Source organism: Cyclopterus lumpus, chromosome 19, assembly GCF_009769545.1.
Source record: "Cyclopterus lumpus isolate fCycLum1 chromosome 19, fCycLum1.pri, whole genome shotgun sequence".
Taxonomy (NCBI): Eukaryota; Metazoa; Chordata; class Actinopteri; order Perciformes; family Cyclopteridae; genus Cyclopterus; species Cyclopterus lumpus.
This window is the reverse complement of record NC_046984.1, coordinates 12,464,453-12,481,506: the sequence shown is the minus strand read 5'-3', so window position 1 is coordinate 12,481,506 and position 17,054 is coordinate 12,464,453. Positions and strand designations below refer to the sequence as shown.

General features: G+C 41.2%; 2 protein-coding genes across 2 annotated transcripts in view; one reads left to right on the top strand and one right to left on the bottom strand.

Annotated features, from left to right (window-relative positions):
* LOC117748710 (A disintegrin and metalloproteinase with thrombospondin motifs 14) overlaps positions 1–9,005 on the top strand; it is a 33,019-nt gene extending 24,014 nt beyond the window's left edge. Inside the window, exons 8-22 of the mRNA XM_034558729.1 lie at positions 293–436; positions 623–755; positions 1,112–1,225; positions 1,373–1,521; positions 1,846–2,018; positions 2,242–2,375; positions 2,799–2,922; positions 3,711–3,791; positions 5,629–5,792; positions 5,898–6,063; positions 6,288–6,420; positions 6,578–6,785; positions 7,517–7,646; positions 8,208–8,315; positions 8,405–9,005. Coding sequence (XP_034414620.1) covers positions 293–436; positions 623–755; positions 1,112–1,225; positions 1,373–1,521; positions 1,846–2,018; positions 2,242–2,375; positions 2,799–2,922; positions 3,711–3,791; positions 5,629–5,792; positions 5,898–6,063; positions 6,288–6,420; positions 6,578–6,785; positions 7,517–7,646; positions 8,208–8,315; positions 8,405–8,964 — 2,521 coding nt within the window. The 3' untranslated portion in view covers positions 8,965–9,005. The remainder of the gene's footprint in view (positions 1–292; positions 437–622; positions 756–1,111; positions 1,226–1,372; positions 1,522–1,845; positions 2,019–2,241; positions 2,376–2,798; positions 2,923–3,710; positions 3,792–5,628; positions 5,793–5,897; positions 6,064–6,287; positions 6,421–6,577; positions 6,786–7,516; positions 7,647–8,207; positions 8,316–8,404) is intronic.
* A 2,270-nt stretch (positions 9,006–11,275) lies between these two features.
* star2 (steroidogenic acute regulatory protein 2) lies at positions 11,276–13,757 on the bottom strand. Its single transcript, XM_034558947.1, has 7 exons — positions 13,682–13,757; positions 13,440–13,547; positions 13,223–13,359; positions 12,914–13,072; positions 12,465–12,649; positions 11,932–12,025; positions 11,276–11,380 (listed from the first exon to the last, which is right to left on the bottom strand). The coding sequence occupies exons 1-7, from the start codon at positions 13,743–13,745 to the stop codon at positions 11,276–11,278; spliced, it is 852 nt and encodes a 283-aa protein (XP_034414838.1). The 5' UTR covers positions 13,746–13,757.
* Between the last annotated feature and the right edge of the window lie 3,297 nt (positions 13,758–17,054).

Here is a 17,054-nt window from a genome sequence, read left to right as displayed (position 1 = left end):
ATTTTTAACTGTGTCACTTTTTTATTCAACAAAGAATAACCAACTTCTCGTTGCATCCGCGTTTATAGTTGCGGCTGAATAACTTCCCCTAAATAAAATACGGAACAAATCGATGGTTTTAGATTGGGACAAATCTGACGAAGCATTGAGGCCAACTATTAATACTTGACAGACAGAACTTCATTGATGCATTTTAATCAGTACTTAATAAGTATTGAGTTTGGCTCTTGGCCGTTATTCCTCCTATGTCTTTCTCTCCTCCTGCTCAATAAACTTGCTTTTGTCACATCAGGCTCGGCATGGAGCACGATGGCCAGGGGAATCGCTGTGCAGATGAGACCAGTATGGGCAGCATCATGGCACCACTGGTCCAAGCAGCTTTCCACCGCTATCACTGGTCACGTTGCAGCAAGCAGGAGCTCAATCGATACATCCAGTACGTTGTGTTTATTCCACTCCTTCACATCTAATGTTCTGCACATATTGGTTGTAGGCTGCAGAGCTTCTGTGTGTAGCAGCTCAATATGTTTTTGATTTAAATTGTTGTTGTCCAACTGTCTCCTTATCTGGGACATTCTCCAAGTATCTCAGAAACAATATATTATTCTGATCTTTTCTTCAGCTCCTATGACTGCCTGCTGGATGATCCCTTTGAACACAAGTGGCCCAAGCTTCCTGAGCTCCCTGGGATAAATTATTCTATGGACGAGCAATGTCGCTTTGATTTTGGTGTTGGCTATAAAATGTGCACCGCTGTAAGTCCTTCACACCATATTCATTGATTGATTTGAACTATCCCCTTGAGTAAGCAATCATCCCCACTTAACGACTATTACATGACCAGAGAAGATGTTTATGCACAAGAGGTAATTAAACAATGATACAGTGCCATTAAAGAATATGTTTACACACGGAAATAAAAACTTGAAGCTCCTTTGAGAGACACAGTAATTTAAGAATGTGCCTCTCAAAAGAGAAAATATTCAAACATATCTTAGATTCAGCCGAGTATGATAATAATTACAGTAAGAGGCATGAAATCATTCAATTAATTAGTTTAACATTTCCAAAAAGAATAACTGAAGCTCAAAATTGCTGTTTTCTCATTTAGTTTCGAACCTATGACCCTTGCAAGCAACTGTGGTGCAGTCACCCCGACAACCAGTACTTTTGTAAAACCAAAAAAGGTCCTCCGGTGGATGGAACAGAGTGTGCACCAGGAAAGGTGGGAAATCTCTCTGCATCAGCTTTGCATTATAATGTTGTTTTTGTACAGTGCAGCTCTCTGGAGTAAAGAAATAAAAACCTGGACCTTAGTCTGGACTTTTTTACCTCCTTTTCTTTCTGTCTTTACGTTTGTCTTTTTTTTTAGTGGTGCTTCAAGGGCCATTGCATCTGGAGATCTAGCCAGCAGCCTCAGGGCCACGATGGGAGTTGGGGCTCCTGGTCAAAGTTTGGCTCTTGCTCCAGAACATGTGGAGGTGGAGTTCGCTCCCGCAGCAGACAGTGCAACAACCCTCCGTGAGTGCTGTGGCGGCGAGGATTCAGAGTGGCGAGAACAAGAGAACACTGTGAAACCAAATCATCTCCTCTTTCAGTGGCCGAATAGTTCCAATATGCTCTCAGCGTGTTCATCCAACTGATGACGACATGCTGTAAAAGTGTGAATGTTGTGAAAAGGGAGGTGTCTCAAAAGAATATGGAAGGGGAAGGATGAATTATTATAAAATATATGGCAGATAAGTAGTTTAAGAGAGTAGATAATGGATCAAAGGGATAATTACAGTCATTTTATTTGTTATTTGGAAAATCTTTGTGAATATCATGCTTTTTGTTATTTATCAGGCCTGCCTACGGAGGTCGGGATTGCCCCAGCTCTGCTTTTGACTACCAGATGTGCAACACGGAGGAGTGTGCCGGCCCTTATGAGGACTTCCGTGCTCAGCAGTGTATCCAGCGGAGCAACAAATACCACAAAAACATCAAGCATACCTGGCTACCTTACGAGCACCCAGATGGTAAGTCTATACAGAGCCAAGCAAAGCTGTCTCTCTCATTTAGAGGTATTCTTTGATTTGTTTTGCAAAGCAATAAGAGGACAGATTACATTTGCAGGACCAACTGCTCTCATGCATATTTAGACTCACGTGGGTGTTATCTCTCCTCCGTGTCCTGCTTATGTATTCCTCCGATTCTGAAGACATTTTGCATGAACCAAGGTGTGTGTACTTGGGTTTTCAGAGGCCCGAAAATGTGAGCTGAGCTGCAAGTCAAAGGATACGGGAGAGGTGGTGTTCATGAACCAGGTGATGCACGATGGGACCCGCTGCAGCTACTCAGAGCCCTTCAGCGTGTGCGCCCGAGGAGAGTGTCTGGTACGTCTCCACGGAAACCACATGTCGGCACAAACACAATCTTTGGCATGTATTAAGTTACAAATTAAAGGCAGTACAAAACAATACATTATAAACATATTAACATTTTGCATAAATACATTTGATAATTTTTTTTAGATCAAAACACTACAAAATAAACAATGAATTGAACGTGTGTGGTTGCCCTTTGAAATAATGTATATGCAAGTTTTATGGCAGAGATCAGCATCCCTATGCAGCAAAAAGGAGGGATGTGTATGTATATATATATATATATATATATATATATAAAAATATAGTCTTTCTAACACAAACACTGTATTCACCTTGGACATATAGTTGTTTTATTGTTGCAGACCTAATCTCAGCCTGCGTTAAAGTTGCACTGATTTGATTGACTGCCTTTGCTATACACCCTCACAGCATGTAGGCTGCGACAAGGAGGTTGGCTCCTACAAACAAGAGGACAAATGTGGAGTGTGTGAGGGCGACAACTCCCACTGTCGCACCGTGAAGCTGACACTCACCAAGACGCCCAAAAAGAATGGTAATTATCAGCTGCATGTTCAGGCCGGTGCAGTGAAATCAGCAACTCCGCTTCAGATGAGTCACTATATGAGACAACAGGATTTTATTCATGATGTTTTTCCGTGTTTTTGTAATTTAAGTAACTAATGGGGGAAAAGCAATTTTGTCCAGTAATAAAGGATAGTGCTGCAAAACAAGCTGCGGGGGCAAGTAAGCAGCGTCGATACCATGTTGTTTTCACTGAAAGCTTGTTTTTGCTACTGGCTCCAGGCTTGGATGGTTATTATAGATGTCTGACATCCTTATGTCTGACCTTTCGCTTCTTGACCTTTCGCTCTGTTAGTTATTGTGTCCAAGTCCCACTCAAGGAGTTGTGAAATCTGAGTATCCATATACTGTGGCTCAAATAAATATGTGCAGCCATCGAATTCTAAGACCTTCACATTCAGCCGTGACACTGAATATCTTTTGAATAACGCTAAGCTAAGCTTTCTGTACTCCAACACATTAAACTCTTCATAACGTACCTTCTACTTGAGCTTGACTCTTTCCAAAATCTCAATACTGGACTTATTCCAGACATGTATATAGTTATATTTAGTTATATTAGTTGAAGTAAAAATTAATAAACTAAACCAGAGGCCTTAACACCAGCTTCCCATTCATCTATGATCACTGACCAGGGATCCCATGCTATCATCAAACATATGATCAAAGCTTTTTGTCTCGTTTCATAAATAATTGGCTGCTATTACAGCCTAAAATGAGCTCCCAGCTGAACTGTGCCGTGTCTTTTTGTCTTATTAGGAATGCTGAAAATGTTCGACATCCCAATAGGAGCCCGCCACATTGTTATCGAGGAGAATGAGACTTCCCCTCATATAATTGGTGAGTCTTCTATCTTTTTCCAACCGTGGAAACACATGATGCTTTTGATGCTCAGCTACATATTTGGTTTGTGAACAACCGCGTCTTTAAACTTGTAAGAACAGATGTATGACTTCATAGACTGGTACAAACCGGAGCACAGGTTCCCACAGTTCAACTTCCTTGGAAAAGAGATGTTGTAATCGTAATGGGATTTAGCTGGTAAAAGTAAAGGTAGGAATATTTGTCTGTAAGATTGATGTCACCACTCCAATTCCGATTAAAAACATATTTGAAAAAACTTTGAGCCTCATGCAAGAACCACGCACACAAACACATTTTCTCTTCACCGACTGACTGACTCGTTTAACTAAACAATGTTCTTATACTTAGAATTAGAAAAACACTTGTTTGCCATAATCTGAGTACATTTTGAGTTTTAATAAGTTACCAAAATCAGCAACGGTCATTAAAATAAAACATACTCAGTAAGTTCACTGTGTCAGTGTGATGGGCATTGTGGCACCCAACAGTGTAACATATATTCTTTGTCCCCTTTGACCCACCTCCTATTTGACTCATGGACCGCTTTGCTTATTAAAAGACGTTACGTCTTTATTTCTGTGACAGTACGGCATTTCCCTAACGACACATTGTTGGCATGCTGCACTATTACTATTTAAATAGGGTTTTGGTGAGTCCGACTGAGCAATGTCCTGCTGGTTGCATGAGAGATCCATGGACAGACACGGTTAACACTGTTTGTGTTGCGACTTGGCTGTAGTTGATTGAATTTACTCTGTGTAAGAGCTGTGAATCCACCCTGACTACACCTGCTGTCTTTCACGAGGGAGCTTTTAAGAGCAGCTTTCAAGCTTAAAGAGCATATTTGACACTCAAAAGATAGATTTTCAGTGGAGTATTCCTTGAAGAGACTAAACCAAATGCCATACATAATTATCATACAATATGTCGAGCAAGGAGGGATGCCCCGCTGTGGTGTTTGTGTTTGTGTGACAGAAGCTTGTCGCTTTTACGTCAACATTTTTGTCGAAATCACTCACATCCTTTTATCCACAACGGTGCAAAATTAGGTTTCCGTTTGTGTTTGCACATCTCAATTTGATTACTGTCTTAAATTGCATCTACTTATTTGAATAAACAGCATAAATATGAGAAACCTTTCATCACTTTTCATCACTTTTGCCTGAGAGGTCTTCTCCCAGTGGATTTTAATATATCGCATAGCACATAACCCATATCACAGGAGGTATTGTGGTGGTGTGAAAAGAACTAGCCCTCTGATTCAAGCTACACATTGGGGAAAATGACTTTCCATTTGAGCTGAATGTAGATGCAGAGTGGAACATGAAGGCTTTATCTGTAAATGCAATTTTCAGTATAAAACAATGTGTCTCAAGTGATGAGCCTGGAGCTCTAAAATGTGTTCAGGTGTGAGAAGCAGTGACAGACTCATATTATTCATCTTAGAATAGCTCTCTGTACAACTGATGATGATGTGTCAGGATCACAGTGACATTCAGCCCAAACCCTTCCTCCCCTCTTTACTCCACTCAGGTCCTCCCTGGATTTTATTAGCTCATGGGAAGAAGAAATGACACACAACTTGGAGTAATTACTGTTGGCTAGCCACAGCGCAAAACATCTCAAAATACATACTGGCATGTTCCCTGCTTAAAGGAAAATCTTTGAGGTTGTTTGTGCAGGGAGGAGGGGTTCATCACGAATCTCTGTCCAATTTCTAAGATTTTTAATGAATGAAGCTAAAAGCTACATGATGTGCACACATTCTTTCCCACCACACATGCCTAACCTTTTTTTTGGTCATTACTGACAGCTGTGAAGAATCAAGTTACTGGTAACTTCATACTGAATGCAAAAAGTGAAGACGCTGAAACGAAGACCTTCATCGAGAATGGCTTGCAGTGGGAATATTCTCTCGATGGTGCGAAGGAGATCCTGAAAGCAACTGGTCCTCTGCATGAAGGCATTGTCGTGCTGGTGAGAGTTCCTGGAACAGGATCATCACTCTTTACTCTGGCCTTTTCCGGAGTTTCTTTGGCTTTTCCGGAGTTTCTTTGGCTAATTAACTTCACTTTGTTGCAGGTCATTCCCCAAGAAGAAGACGCAAAAATCAGCCTGACATATAAGTATATCATACATGAGGACCTGTTACCGCTGATTACAAACAACAATGTCCTTCTGGCTGAACTAGACACATATGAGTGGGCACTGAAGAGCTGGTCTCAGTGCTCCAAACCCTGTGGAGGAGGTCAGTGAGTGCACAGTACTTATTTGTAACACAAAGCTGCACATCGTCACCTTGTGTGTGCCGAGACAACTGCAATGATTAATGGACAGTTTTCAGGTGTCACTGAATAATTCATAGAAAATTAATAAATTTTGCAATTTTCCAGTGTGAATATTTTTTCTCTGCTGTATGTCAGATTCTGATATGCGTCTGTATAATAAGTTTGTGCCAATTCCATCGTTCAGGCATACAATACACTAAATATGGATGCAGGAGGAAGAGTGACAGCCGCTTGGTACATCGAAACTTTTGTGAAACCAGCAAAAAGCCCAAACCCATCCGCAAACGCTGCAATGTCCAAGAGTGCAACCAGCCCACGTGAGTGCCCTCCAGCTAAAGATAGTACTATTTGAACTGCTAGATTAACATTACAATGTAATACATGCTTCAGCTCCATATGTCCACCCTGACATAGAATGTAGGTAATTGTTGTGTGTCAAGAAACCTTTTTCAAACGAGCCCGCTGTGCTGACAGGTGGGTGGTGGAGGAGTGGAGTCCCTGCAGTAAGACCTGCGGGAAGCTGGGCTACCAGACCAGGGTGGTGCAGTGCATGCAGGCGCTCCACAACGGCACCAACAGGCCCGTCCACAGCAAACACTGCACCGAGGATCGGCCGGAGACGAGGAGGGCCTGTAACCACACCACATGCCCCGCCCAGTGGAGGACAGGGGCGTGGTCTCAGGTGAGTCAGCCAGCTGCATCAGCTCTTCTGAAGTTCAAACTTGGGAGTTTACTAGGCATTCTATAATTTAAATTGGGTTGGACCACACAGATTAATTCATATGTAGCCATTATTTTTGCCCACCTAAAACTGTTGTTTTTGGCAGTTCTCTTACAGCCCATGATGGTGACAGTGTTTACGCTGTTGATTCATTTGATTTCATTCAGATTGTACAGATCATTGAATTACTGAATGGGTCTAGCGGGCGCTGGCTCAGTAGCCCAAAGTGTTCGGGGATGATTTTTAATGCTACAACCAGAATTAGTGAATCCGTTGTCAGTAGTTACTAAGAAGGATATTCAATTCAATTCAGTTTACTTTGTATAGCCCTATATCACAAATTACAAATTTGCCTTTGGCTTTACAATCTGTACACATACGACATCCCTGTCCCAGGACCGCACATCGGATCAGGAAAAACTCCCCAAAAATAACATTTCACAGGGAAAAAAGGGAAGAAACCTATATATACACACAGAAACCGTGCAACCTTACCTGAGGACACGACAGGCAGATTTGAGTTCTTATAATTGGGCAATTTCCTGAGTGGTGCTCAGACTGTAGCAGCAGAAAAGAGGTCCTTTTAAATATCAGTAAGAGCGGTCTGTCTGTGTGTGTGTGTGTGTGTGTGTGTGTGTGTGTGTGTGTGTGTGTGTGTGTGTGTGTGTCTGTGTGTGTTGGTGGTGTCGCAGTGCTCAGTGACCTGTGGCGAAGGGATTCAGCAAAGGCAGGTGGTTTGCAAAGCCAGCGACAACACCATCGGAGAATGCGAGGTCGAGAAGCCCGAAACAGTCCTCATTTGCAAACTAATTCCTTGCCCAGGTAAGATCCAAATAAACGTGTAATTATGAAAAAAAATTGCCAGTTTGCTTCTCGTCTTACAAGCACTGTTGGATAATCTGCCTCGACCTGATCAAGTTAATGTCCTTGTTATCGTGGATGCAGAAAGAGTGACTGAAAGTGATGTTTTTTTCTCATAAAGAACTTGTGGGTGGTCGGCGTCTACTGCATCAACCACATTTAGTCATCATTACCTCGATGCCAGCTCCATAAACATGATGTGATTGACTTTATTTTGAATACCTCATGGACCACTGAGATAAATGTGAGCTTCTGCAGATTTTGTTCATGTTGCTTCCTGTTAGAAGATTGTAGAGCCAGCAGTTTGTTTCTTTGTCCCACAGCACAGTGGTAAATGTAGTGTTTTTTATTAAAAACAGAAAGATTGTAAAGGTTGTGCCCTACCAAGCGTGACTACAGGTTTCTAAAAAGATGACGGTTTTCTTAAAGGAGCAAGAGGTTGTCAAGAGCTCTTCTTGGGTTTCGTGGCTGCCGTACACATTGTCTCATTTAGGAACTTTTTCGTTACGTCTGCCACTCCAGGACAACCAGGGTCTCCTCTCACCGTTGGAATAATGGAAAACTCCACAACAAAAGACGAAGCTGTGCACCAAAGGGCTCCTGAAAACCCTGTCCACAAAATCTCCTCAAGTAGGTCAACATATCATGCTGTTTGAGCGAAATGTCAACATATTTCCTTTCGATCCCCTTGGTGTTACCCTCTCCTCTCTTATCACTAGATGAGCCGTGTCTTGGGGATAAATCCATTTTCTGTCAAATGGAGGTTCTTGCCCGATATTGTTCCATCCCTGGATATAATAAGCTTTGCTGTGAGTCTTGCAACAAGAAAGAAAACCTCGCCACACATGCTCCTGACCTCCAAAACACCCAAGTGGCCTCAGTTGAACCTGACGCCTCCGCTCCGTCTCGTCCTGCATTACTCAAGACTCCTCCCCCCGCTACGACCCAGAGCACGCCGCAAACCACTAAAGCTATCGTCAGGCGGCTTCGCTCCACTGCCCCGGCGCCAACCACCGGCGCCGCTGCCGAAGCCTCTCCACCCACAGGTGCTGCTCTGCCCCAGGGGCCCACCAGCAACTCCCTTCTCACAGCTGGGAAAGGAGACCCGGATCCTCTTCTACCTCCAGGACCTCCACGGCCCGCAGCGGACTCCAGTGGAGGTGCCTCTAAAGAGCACAGTCCAAACAGCACTTTAGGCCCCGTCGCTGCCAGGTCAAAAAGGGACGATATAGGATCCGAGAGGGACTCGAGTCACAGAACCCTGTCAGCTCAGCAATGAACAGTGAGCGGTGTTGTGAACGTGCTGCTCAGTGAGACGGTCTCATACATCAGCTTTCTCTTCGCAGCGTCTGATAGACTCGCAGTCTTGCTGCAGATATTTTTCTTTCTCTTTTTGCAAAGGTTTTTTTTTTTTCCATGCCAGTGATTTTAGACCAGACCAGCGATGGTTACCTCATCAAAACTCCAGTGATCTGTGCGCAGCATCGCTCTGCCCTCTGTGCTTCAAATATGAAATGGAAGAGAAAAAAAAGTTGTCAGGTGCTGTAAACGACTTCTAGGCGTGTTCAAAATGTGACGACTGCATTGCTACATTCATGTTTTTATGTGTGTACAGTTGTGTAATCTTTTTTTTCTCAAGTGCATTAGAACTACTATTGAACTTGTATTGTGAACATGCGAGGAGAGGTCAAAGGCCATAGTTTTGGAGGTGCAAGTGTCAACTATGGAGACTAGAGTGTGCCGGAACAATTATAGACCCTGTCAGTGCTCAATTACAATGAATTAATATATCGCGAATTCATTAACTAATTTAATTTGAATGGCAAATTAAATAACGCAAAGTAAATTGGCAGATTAATAATTGTACTTTCTAATTCTGTTTCAAGAATTAATAGAATTGAGAAAATATAAAAACAATTTAAAGCTTTTAAATAGCAGTTTCTGTTGTTCGTTTGTCACTCATAATTTATACTCCAGTTTCAATTTGATGGTTGCTCTAATTTAAAGACGGTTCTCAGATTTCAAGATGTGCAAATGTTGTGACACCGAAAACTTAAATAACTTCCAACCCACAGAGCATTAACAGAGACTCTTGGCTCAGCAGAGGGGGGCAGCAGAGTGCATTACATAACAGCTATAACAAGGCAAGGCAAGTTTATTTGTATAGCACATTTCTACAACAAGGCAATTCAAAGTGCTTCACGTAAAACCAATAAAAGCATCAACGCATAATGAAAAGTAGGGAAGTAGGGAGAAGACTTTTTTAAAAACTCGCTAATTGTCACATGTTGTAGCTTGTTTGTTTAATCCTCATCCCTTATCTTTTAAATGCAAATGTCTTCAATTGATGAAGCCGTTTCTAATTTATTATAATGAGACACATTTTTAGTCTATAATTATTCCAGTGGCACACCCCAGACTCTGTAGACATCACTCCTGGCAAGGAGCCTCATAGCTTCTCTGTCCCCGGTGCTCTGTTTTGTTGTTTGTTTCTAAAACCAACGTACCGGTGATTATTGTCACTGGTAAAAGAAATCATGACAGTCTACAGGCCAACCCCACTGTAGCATGCCCTCTGTCTGCCTTTGTGGTCACCTAACGTTAAAAAAAAAAAAAAAAGAAGTCATTGTTATCTTTTTGTAACTGATATATTTTTCAGATAATAATGTATATAGTGTAAATTTCAATTGATGAGAAGAAAATAACAACCAGGAATTGAACGGAAAGTATGTTGCAGTTGGAAAAATGCAGGCGATGCTGTAAGTCTACAGACTGTGGTTGGTCCTACTGTTACATCATTCCTGCATTGCAGTTCATAACATCATTATGTTTATTGTATAGTTCTTGTATATACGTAATGAAAGCTTTAAATGTTAATATTTATTGAATTTTTAAGTGGTATGGAGAACAAAGTAAAACAAGTTTGAAAGAACAGAGATCTTGTTATTTTATTTGACTCCGGTTACACATACTCTCTCGTCGTGCATACATATTTAAATTACAAATGACAAGATAAATATAAAAAGACATTAAAGACAACAGAGTAGCAACACGTATGTACAATATAAAAAAACTAAAACAGTGACAATGAATTGGGGATGTAGTCCATTTATTCTTGTATTATTCAGCTTGTTGTGGATTGACTTCCATTTATTTGGTTGACTGACTTTATACGTAGATTTACTGTATTTGAGTAGAGAGCAACCACCTGTTTTTAGTGCTGTGATATTCAAAACAGGCAAAATAGACACATTCAAGGACTTTATTTGTTTTGTGCATGTTGTCCTTCAGTTAGTCGTGTGTCAAAAGACAAGTGATGATTCCGTATCAGGAAATCTTGAGGTTTGAGTGGCACTCTGTGATATTAATTCCTATGAACCAGCTGGTGTCTTCCAGGCTGGCAAAGGGCTGCTGAGACTGGTGTCTGCCAGCTCTGGAGCTGAGCGTCTCCTCCAGGCAGCGCGTCCGCTCTCGCTGATAGGGCCGCCGTGTGCCGAGCAGCCAGTCTTGTCACCGTGCTTCCATCACCCAGTCTTGTCCTTTGAGTAATGACAGGGTGCTGTTGCAGTGTGGGGGTCTTATAGACTCCATTAGCCCAGGGTGCTGCTCGCTGTGAGACGTCTGCGGAGGTGTCTGGTGAAATCCAGCTGTGCTCGGGGTAAAGCCTGATTGACAATGGACTTTGGCAGCCAGCCCTGAGAACAACATTAGAACAATGTCATTTGGTTGCTGTCAGTGTTGGTGAACAAAAGAGTGAGTAATAGTAATATGCAGTATTGTTTTCATCAGTTATACCAATTCTGGTTTTATAATCCACTTTTTTGAAACAATAGTAACACAGTACTCCAAATGAAATAGTCATAATGAAATGGAAATATAATATATACAAATATTGTTTCACAAAATAATATTTTACCAAAACTTTCATCAGCAAACGTTTGTTTAGTTATCACTCACTGTTAGAGAGTAAGTAGCTGCTGATATCACCTCCATAGGTTGGAGGACCCAAAATAGACAGAGAACAGCAGATTTCTAGTGGCTGGAATGGGACAACTTCTAAAATGCTGGATCCTACATTTCCCATAATGCAACTTGATAGTGTCTTAAATCTGAACCCCTAAGCACCACCTGGCAGGTGCCGCGTCGAGCGAACACGATACATGCTCGTTGCGGATCTTCCAGCGTGTGTTTCTATAATGGATGTTGCACATATTGGAGTCTGCAAATGCATCTACTATGAATTTACCTTAACGTCCATATTAAGAAGCCATGTGAAGCGGCTTTTTCCCATATCCCCGTCCAGAGGCTGAATGATGATGCAGGTTGGGCCATCCTCGGCTCTGTAAACAATGCAAAGTCAATAACTTGTAGACTTATAGTCTTGTTAATTGGAATGACTGCAACATTTACCCAGCAGAGTATTACTTTAAATTTGAAGCATATAAACATTTGATTTAATTTGTTATCTTTGGTACTATCCCTCTATATTCACCTTCTTAAAGATTCTCCGACATCTGCATGATGGATAAAACATGTTTATCCCACAAACATGAGCTATGACAGCAGATGTTAATGCCACTGATTTTAGCCAGTACTGATAACGAATTAAAATGCAAATCAAAAACCCTCCACTGAATATATTAGTATTAAGTGGAAGAAGCTTTTTCCGCTCTTTTGTTTGGACATGACTGAGATAACTACTCAGACGCTGTATATTATGAGATAGAGCTGCTAATTATAAAGCGTGATGATTCATGGTGAGTTGCATGGGGTTCCTACCTCACAAAGCCTGGCTGAGGGGGCAAGGACTCCAGCTGAATCGCTGCTCCTCCAAGATAAACTCTGGACTTTTGTTTGCAACTGTGTCTGACACACAGGAAATCCCTTTGACCAATTAGATTTCCTGCTGTCTCGGCGGAAACCTCATGAGTGACAATCGTTGCGGCTCCAACATGCTTCAGAACCTACAACAGAAACCAATAGAAAAATGTAGTTTGCAAAACACTACAGACACTACACACATGCACTACAGCACTAGATTACAATGCAATGAGCCGTCATTTTTTGGTGCAAATAAGCACAACTTATATAAACGGTAGTAATGAAACGCTTACTTTTTAAAATTTGTATCTCAACTCAAGCTGTTTAAATGGTATTAATATGGTATTTTTATAGGTTACAGTTTCACAGATGATGACATGTCCATGTATCAAAGGTCAGCCGCTCACTTTGATTTGCTGTATGCTCGGGTTCCACTGGTGCATTTCCTCCACTCTGACAAACAGGATGTCGTAGAGCTCGTCCATGCTGGCGTCCAGGACCGCCTCCAGCCTGAAGACCTTCCCGGCTCCCGGTATCACCTTGCTGCAAATCACATCCCCCTCGCTCTGAAAAGGAGTAACAAAAGAGCGGATGTCTATAATCATACCATAATGGTAAGGTTGGTGAAAACTGGAGGAAAATGTAGTTTAGAGGAGATAAAAGACATTTTAATCAATCAATCATGTCAGTATGCTTAAAAATCGATCAGGTGGTACCTCTGTGATCTCAAACTTCCATCCTTGTGTGTCTTCTAACATACAGAGAGCCTTCCCCATTGCTTCTTGGCCTTGTTGTACATAGAGTAGCTGATCTTCTTTCAAAGGCACAGGACTTATATCTTCAGGTTTGGGCTCTGCAAAAGATTATTCTTACTAATCTTTCAACAACTGTACTCTGAAACCAGAACGTAATAATAATAATTATTATTTTTACCATGACGCTTTAATCCAGAATGTGTTCTGATGAGATGGTGGACGTGTCCCCATCGCTGCATGTGTGTGAGCTCCTGGCCTATCACTGCCACGGCTGTGCGTTGAAGTCCTGCATGATTAACATGACAGTTAAGAAACGCAAAAAAAAAGAAACAAAAGCTTAGTAGTTTTACCCAGCGGGCAACATTTTCATTAGAAGGAATAACCAGAACCAACTTTCATCAGATTATTGAGACTGTTTACCTGTTAGACTCCTCAGATGTGGGTAGGAAATTCCACAGCAGAGCTTTACAACAGCAGGCAGCATATTGTCTGACTTTGGCAGTGACAGCCAAGCAACAGAACGGGTCTCTGGTCTTTATATGGCCTCTGAAGGACGCCTCCGTGAGATAAGGACCAGAGAAGATAGGCCCTGTTCCGAAGGCCACACTTAGACCAAAGGCAGAAAGGACATTCTTGAGCATTTGAAATCATGTGTGTATGAGTTTCCAAAGTTCAGAGACGTGTACATACTATAGCCACTTTAATCAAATCCATTCTACTTTCGATTTACACATAATGATTGCATTGAGTGGGAACTGCAACCAGCATGAATTTCTATCTGCCGGGGAAAGGGCTTTACAAATGGCCTCATTCGCTCATTCTCTCACACACGTCATTGGCGCCATGCAAAACGCTGGTCTGGCCATCGGCAGCAAATTGGATTTCAGTGTCTTGCTCAAGGACACTGGTATGCAAACAGACACAAACCGTAAATGGGCAACCCCCTCTACCTCCTGAGTCACAAGAACTTTCATTAAAAGAAATTATTGCTCATAACTCTAGTGTTTACCTCAAAAGAACATCTGCTTCCTTGAAGGAAAACTAAAGTTCATGTAATAAAGTGTAAGTGGGCTCATTGGGTGATCATGGAAAAGCTCACCTGTATTTCACAATACCACCAAAGGCATGCAATCAAAAAACTATTATTAAATGGGTTAAGTGAGATATACTCAAAAAGTCAATTCAACTATTGTATCTTGTTATGCATCAAACAACTTCCTAATTTATGTTAAGCTGCCTTTGGGGCATTCATTGTATTTTTCAGGGCCATCTCACACCTAAAGATTCAAGGGATGTGTGTACAAGCATGGACCTTAATTTAGCTAATAGCATATTCAGTATATCTTTATACGGCATGGAAAATAAGCATAGACATAAAAAGCATGATAATTCTTTCATATATTTACTCATAATTGTAGTTGTACATGTATCTATTGATAGACAATGATGGAGTGGGTTAACATTATGTAGAGAGGTCCAGTGCTGATATTAAGGGCTAACTGCTTAGTGTTTTACTTTATCTTAATTTATATTTGTATTATCTTTGTTTGGTTCTCTCCATTTACTCATACATATACCATTACTTTGTTTCATTCTCATACTGTCACTATTATGACACCTGAATCTCCCTCCAGCGTTTCACAAACATTTATCTTTTCTAATCTTAGAAGGGCATAAAACGGTCGTCAATATCCTTAATATTACACATGCACAGCCAGAATTGATAACAGTGAGCTAAGACAACATGGCGTAAGCAACATCTACTTTTAGAGCCGGGGCGCAGTACATACATTTGTCCAAATAAGATGAATTGCTTATTTATTGCTAATGATTAACTGTGCTAACAGTGGTGCGTTAAGGGAGCTGGTCATTCTTTTTAAATACCACTGCATATTGCATAAATATTGCTTACTTCCATGGTTTATATTTTTGGAGAAGCAAATCTTCGCATCAGATTTTGCTACGACTAGTGTGAATCTCAGGGGAACTGGAAGAAAAAGGGGAAGCATGGAAACTGGCCCTAGAAGGAGGAGCTCAGATAACAAGGCACAGAGGGAGAGTGGCTTCATTCTCAGCTCAGGTAGAATTCACTTTACTATATGTTTCAAAGTATGTTACTTTTCACAAATTGTGCTATAACTGAGAGCTCCTGTAGAATCTGTTGATAGTCATCGAAATAAACGTTGTGGGGGGCTGTGTTATTATCAAGGCAACATCTCTAATCTATTTCCATTAATATTTCACGTTTGTAATTTGAGCAGGCATGCCTATAACCCAATAGAAATGCATGCTTTTATTTCAAAGCTGTTAATTTATATGGTTTAGTGGATTGTCCTAAAAGTGCCAGCGACACTGGTTGCTCTGTGTTGTTATCTTATTATTAAAAGTGCAATGTTTCAAGCCCAAATTGTCTCTTTATCCTGTACAGAGGAATTTAGCTGACTCGGCAACAAACTGAAGGGTTGTCTTCTAAGCCTGAGCCTCCAAGTTTCCAAGAGTCATTGAGGCGTCGTGGAGAAAACAAAACAAGTGAGTTTAACAATAAATGAGCATTTGATTCAGAATGTCGCGCCTCCTTTGCAGAGGAAATCCTGATGGGCAAAGATGAAAGTTATATTTAGTTGGCCGATTCACTACAAGCCATTCACATTAATTAGCGGGAACCACTAGAGGATGCTTGAAACGTTGAAGGTCTTATGTGACCAGAGTGAATTAAAATGTATACATTTTAGTCCAAGAGCTCTGAAATGTGACCCTGAAATGACAGCGATTAACCAGCAGCAGCTCATGTTTATGATTATTATTATTATCATCAGAGATGTTGCTGTACATCTCTCACCCTCTCAATTATGCTGCATCATTAAAAAGTACATATCTAACGATGTAGACCTTTTGTGCAAATCGAACAAGCATATTGTGTCCAATGCTACCACCCATGCAAACAAAATATATAATCGTATGTGCAAATAAACTAATACTTGGACTGCCCTTGTATAGCGCTTTTCTAGTCTTCCGACCACTCAAAGCGTTGACCCATTCGCACCCATTCATACACTGATGGGAGGAGCTACCATGCACAGTGCCACCTGCCCACCAGGACTAAGTAACATTCACACACCGTAGGCACAGTTACGGGAGCAATTTGGGGTTAAGTGGTGACATGGAGCAGAGCCGGGGATTGAACTGCCGTTCCGTCTGATTGAAGGACGACCCTGCTCACCACTGAGCCACAGTCGCCCAATGGTCTAATCAAACACTGAAGTCATAGGTTTTGGGGTAAATATATACAAATTAAATTTAGAATACACCATACTATGAGTAATTTGTATTTTCTGTGGTTTTATAAGTAATCTATAATAATCATCCTTAGAACACATGCAGTCTTCCAAATGATGAATATGGATGCTGTAGCTAATGAGTGGAGGAAATCTCTGGACACCAATTAGGCTTCACCATTTGCACACTTGTGCCTGCTGTAAATGTATGAAATACGTTGGTGATCATCTTTCTTCTGTGCAGTCTAATCCCAGGATTCAATATCCTCATCCTTGCTCCCTCTGGGCCAACCAGGAATGTTAGGCCAGCGTGATATGCACGAGTGGCTCAGAGAGATCAGAGGAAATAGTTGTGGAATTAATTTAATTATATTTGATCTAAATGTATTTGTCTCTTAACAGACACTTTTCAGAGAAGCTGGTTGCAATCTGTATCGACTCCTTTTGCATGGTCGTGGCTGTTTGATTTTCTGTTGACTTTGATTTTAAGACGTAATTTAATTTAATCTCTAGAAATT

What these genes read in the sequence shown, in the direction of transcription:
- star2 (XM_034558947.1), bottom strand. Translation starts at nt 13,745, where the DNA reads ATGCTGCCTGCTGTTGTAAAGCTCTGCTGTGGAATTTCCTACCCACAT. An exon ending in CGAGCATACAGCAAATCAAA is followed by an intron (nt 12,650 to 12,913) that starts GTGAGCGGCTGA and finishes TTTCTGTTGTAG; the next exon opens with GTTCTGAAGCATGTTGGAGC. An exon ending in TTCTTAATATGGACGTTAAG is followed by an intron (nt 11,381 to 11,931) that starts GTAAATTCATAG and finishes TGTTGTTCTCAG; the next exon opens with GGCTGGCTGCCAAAGTCCAT.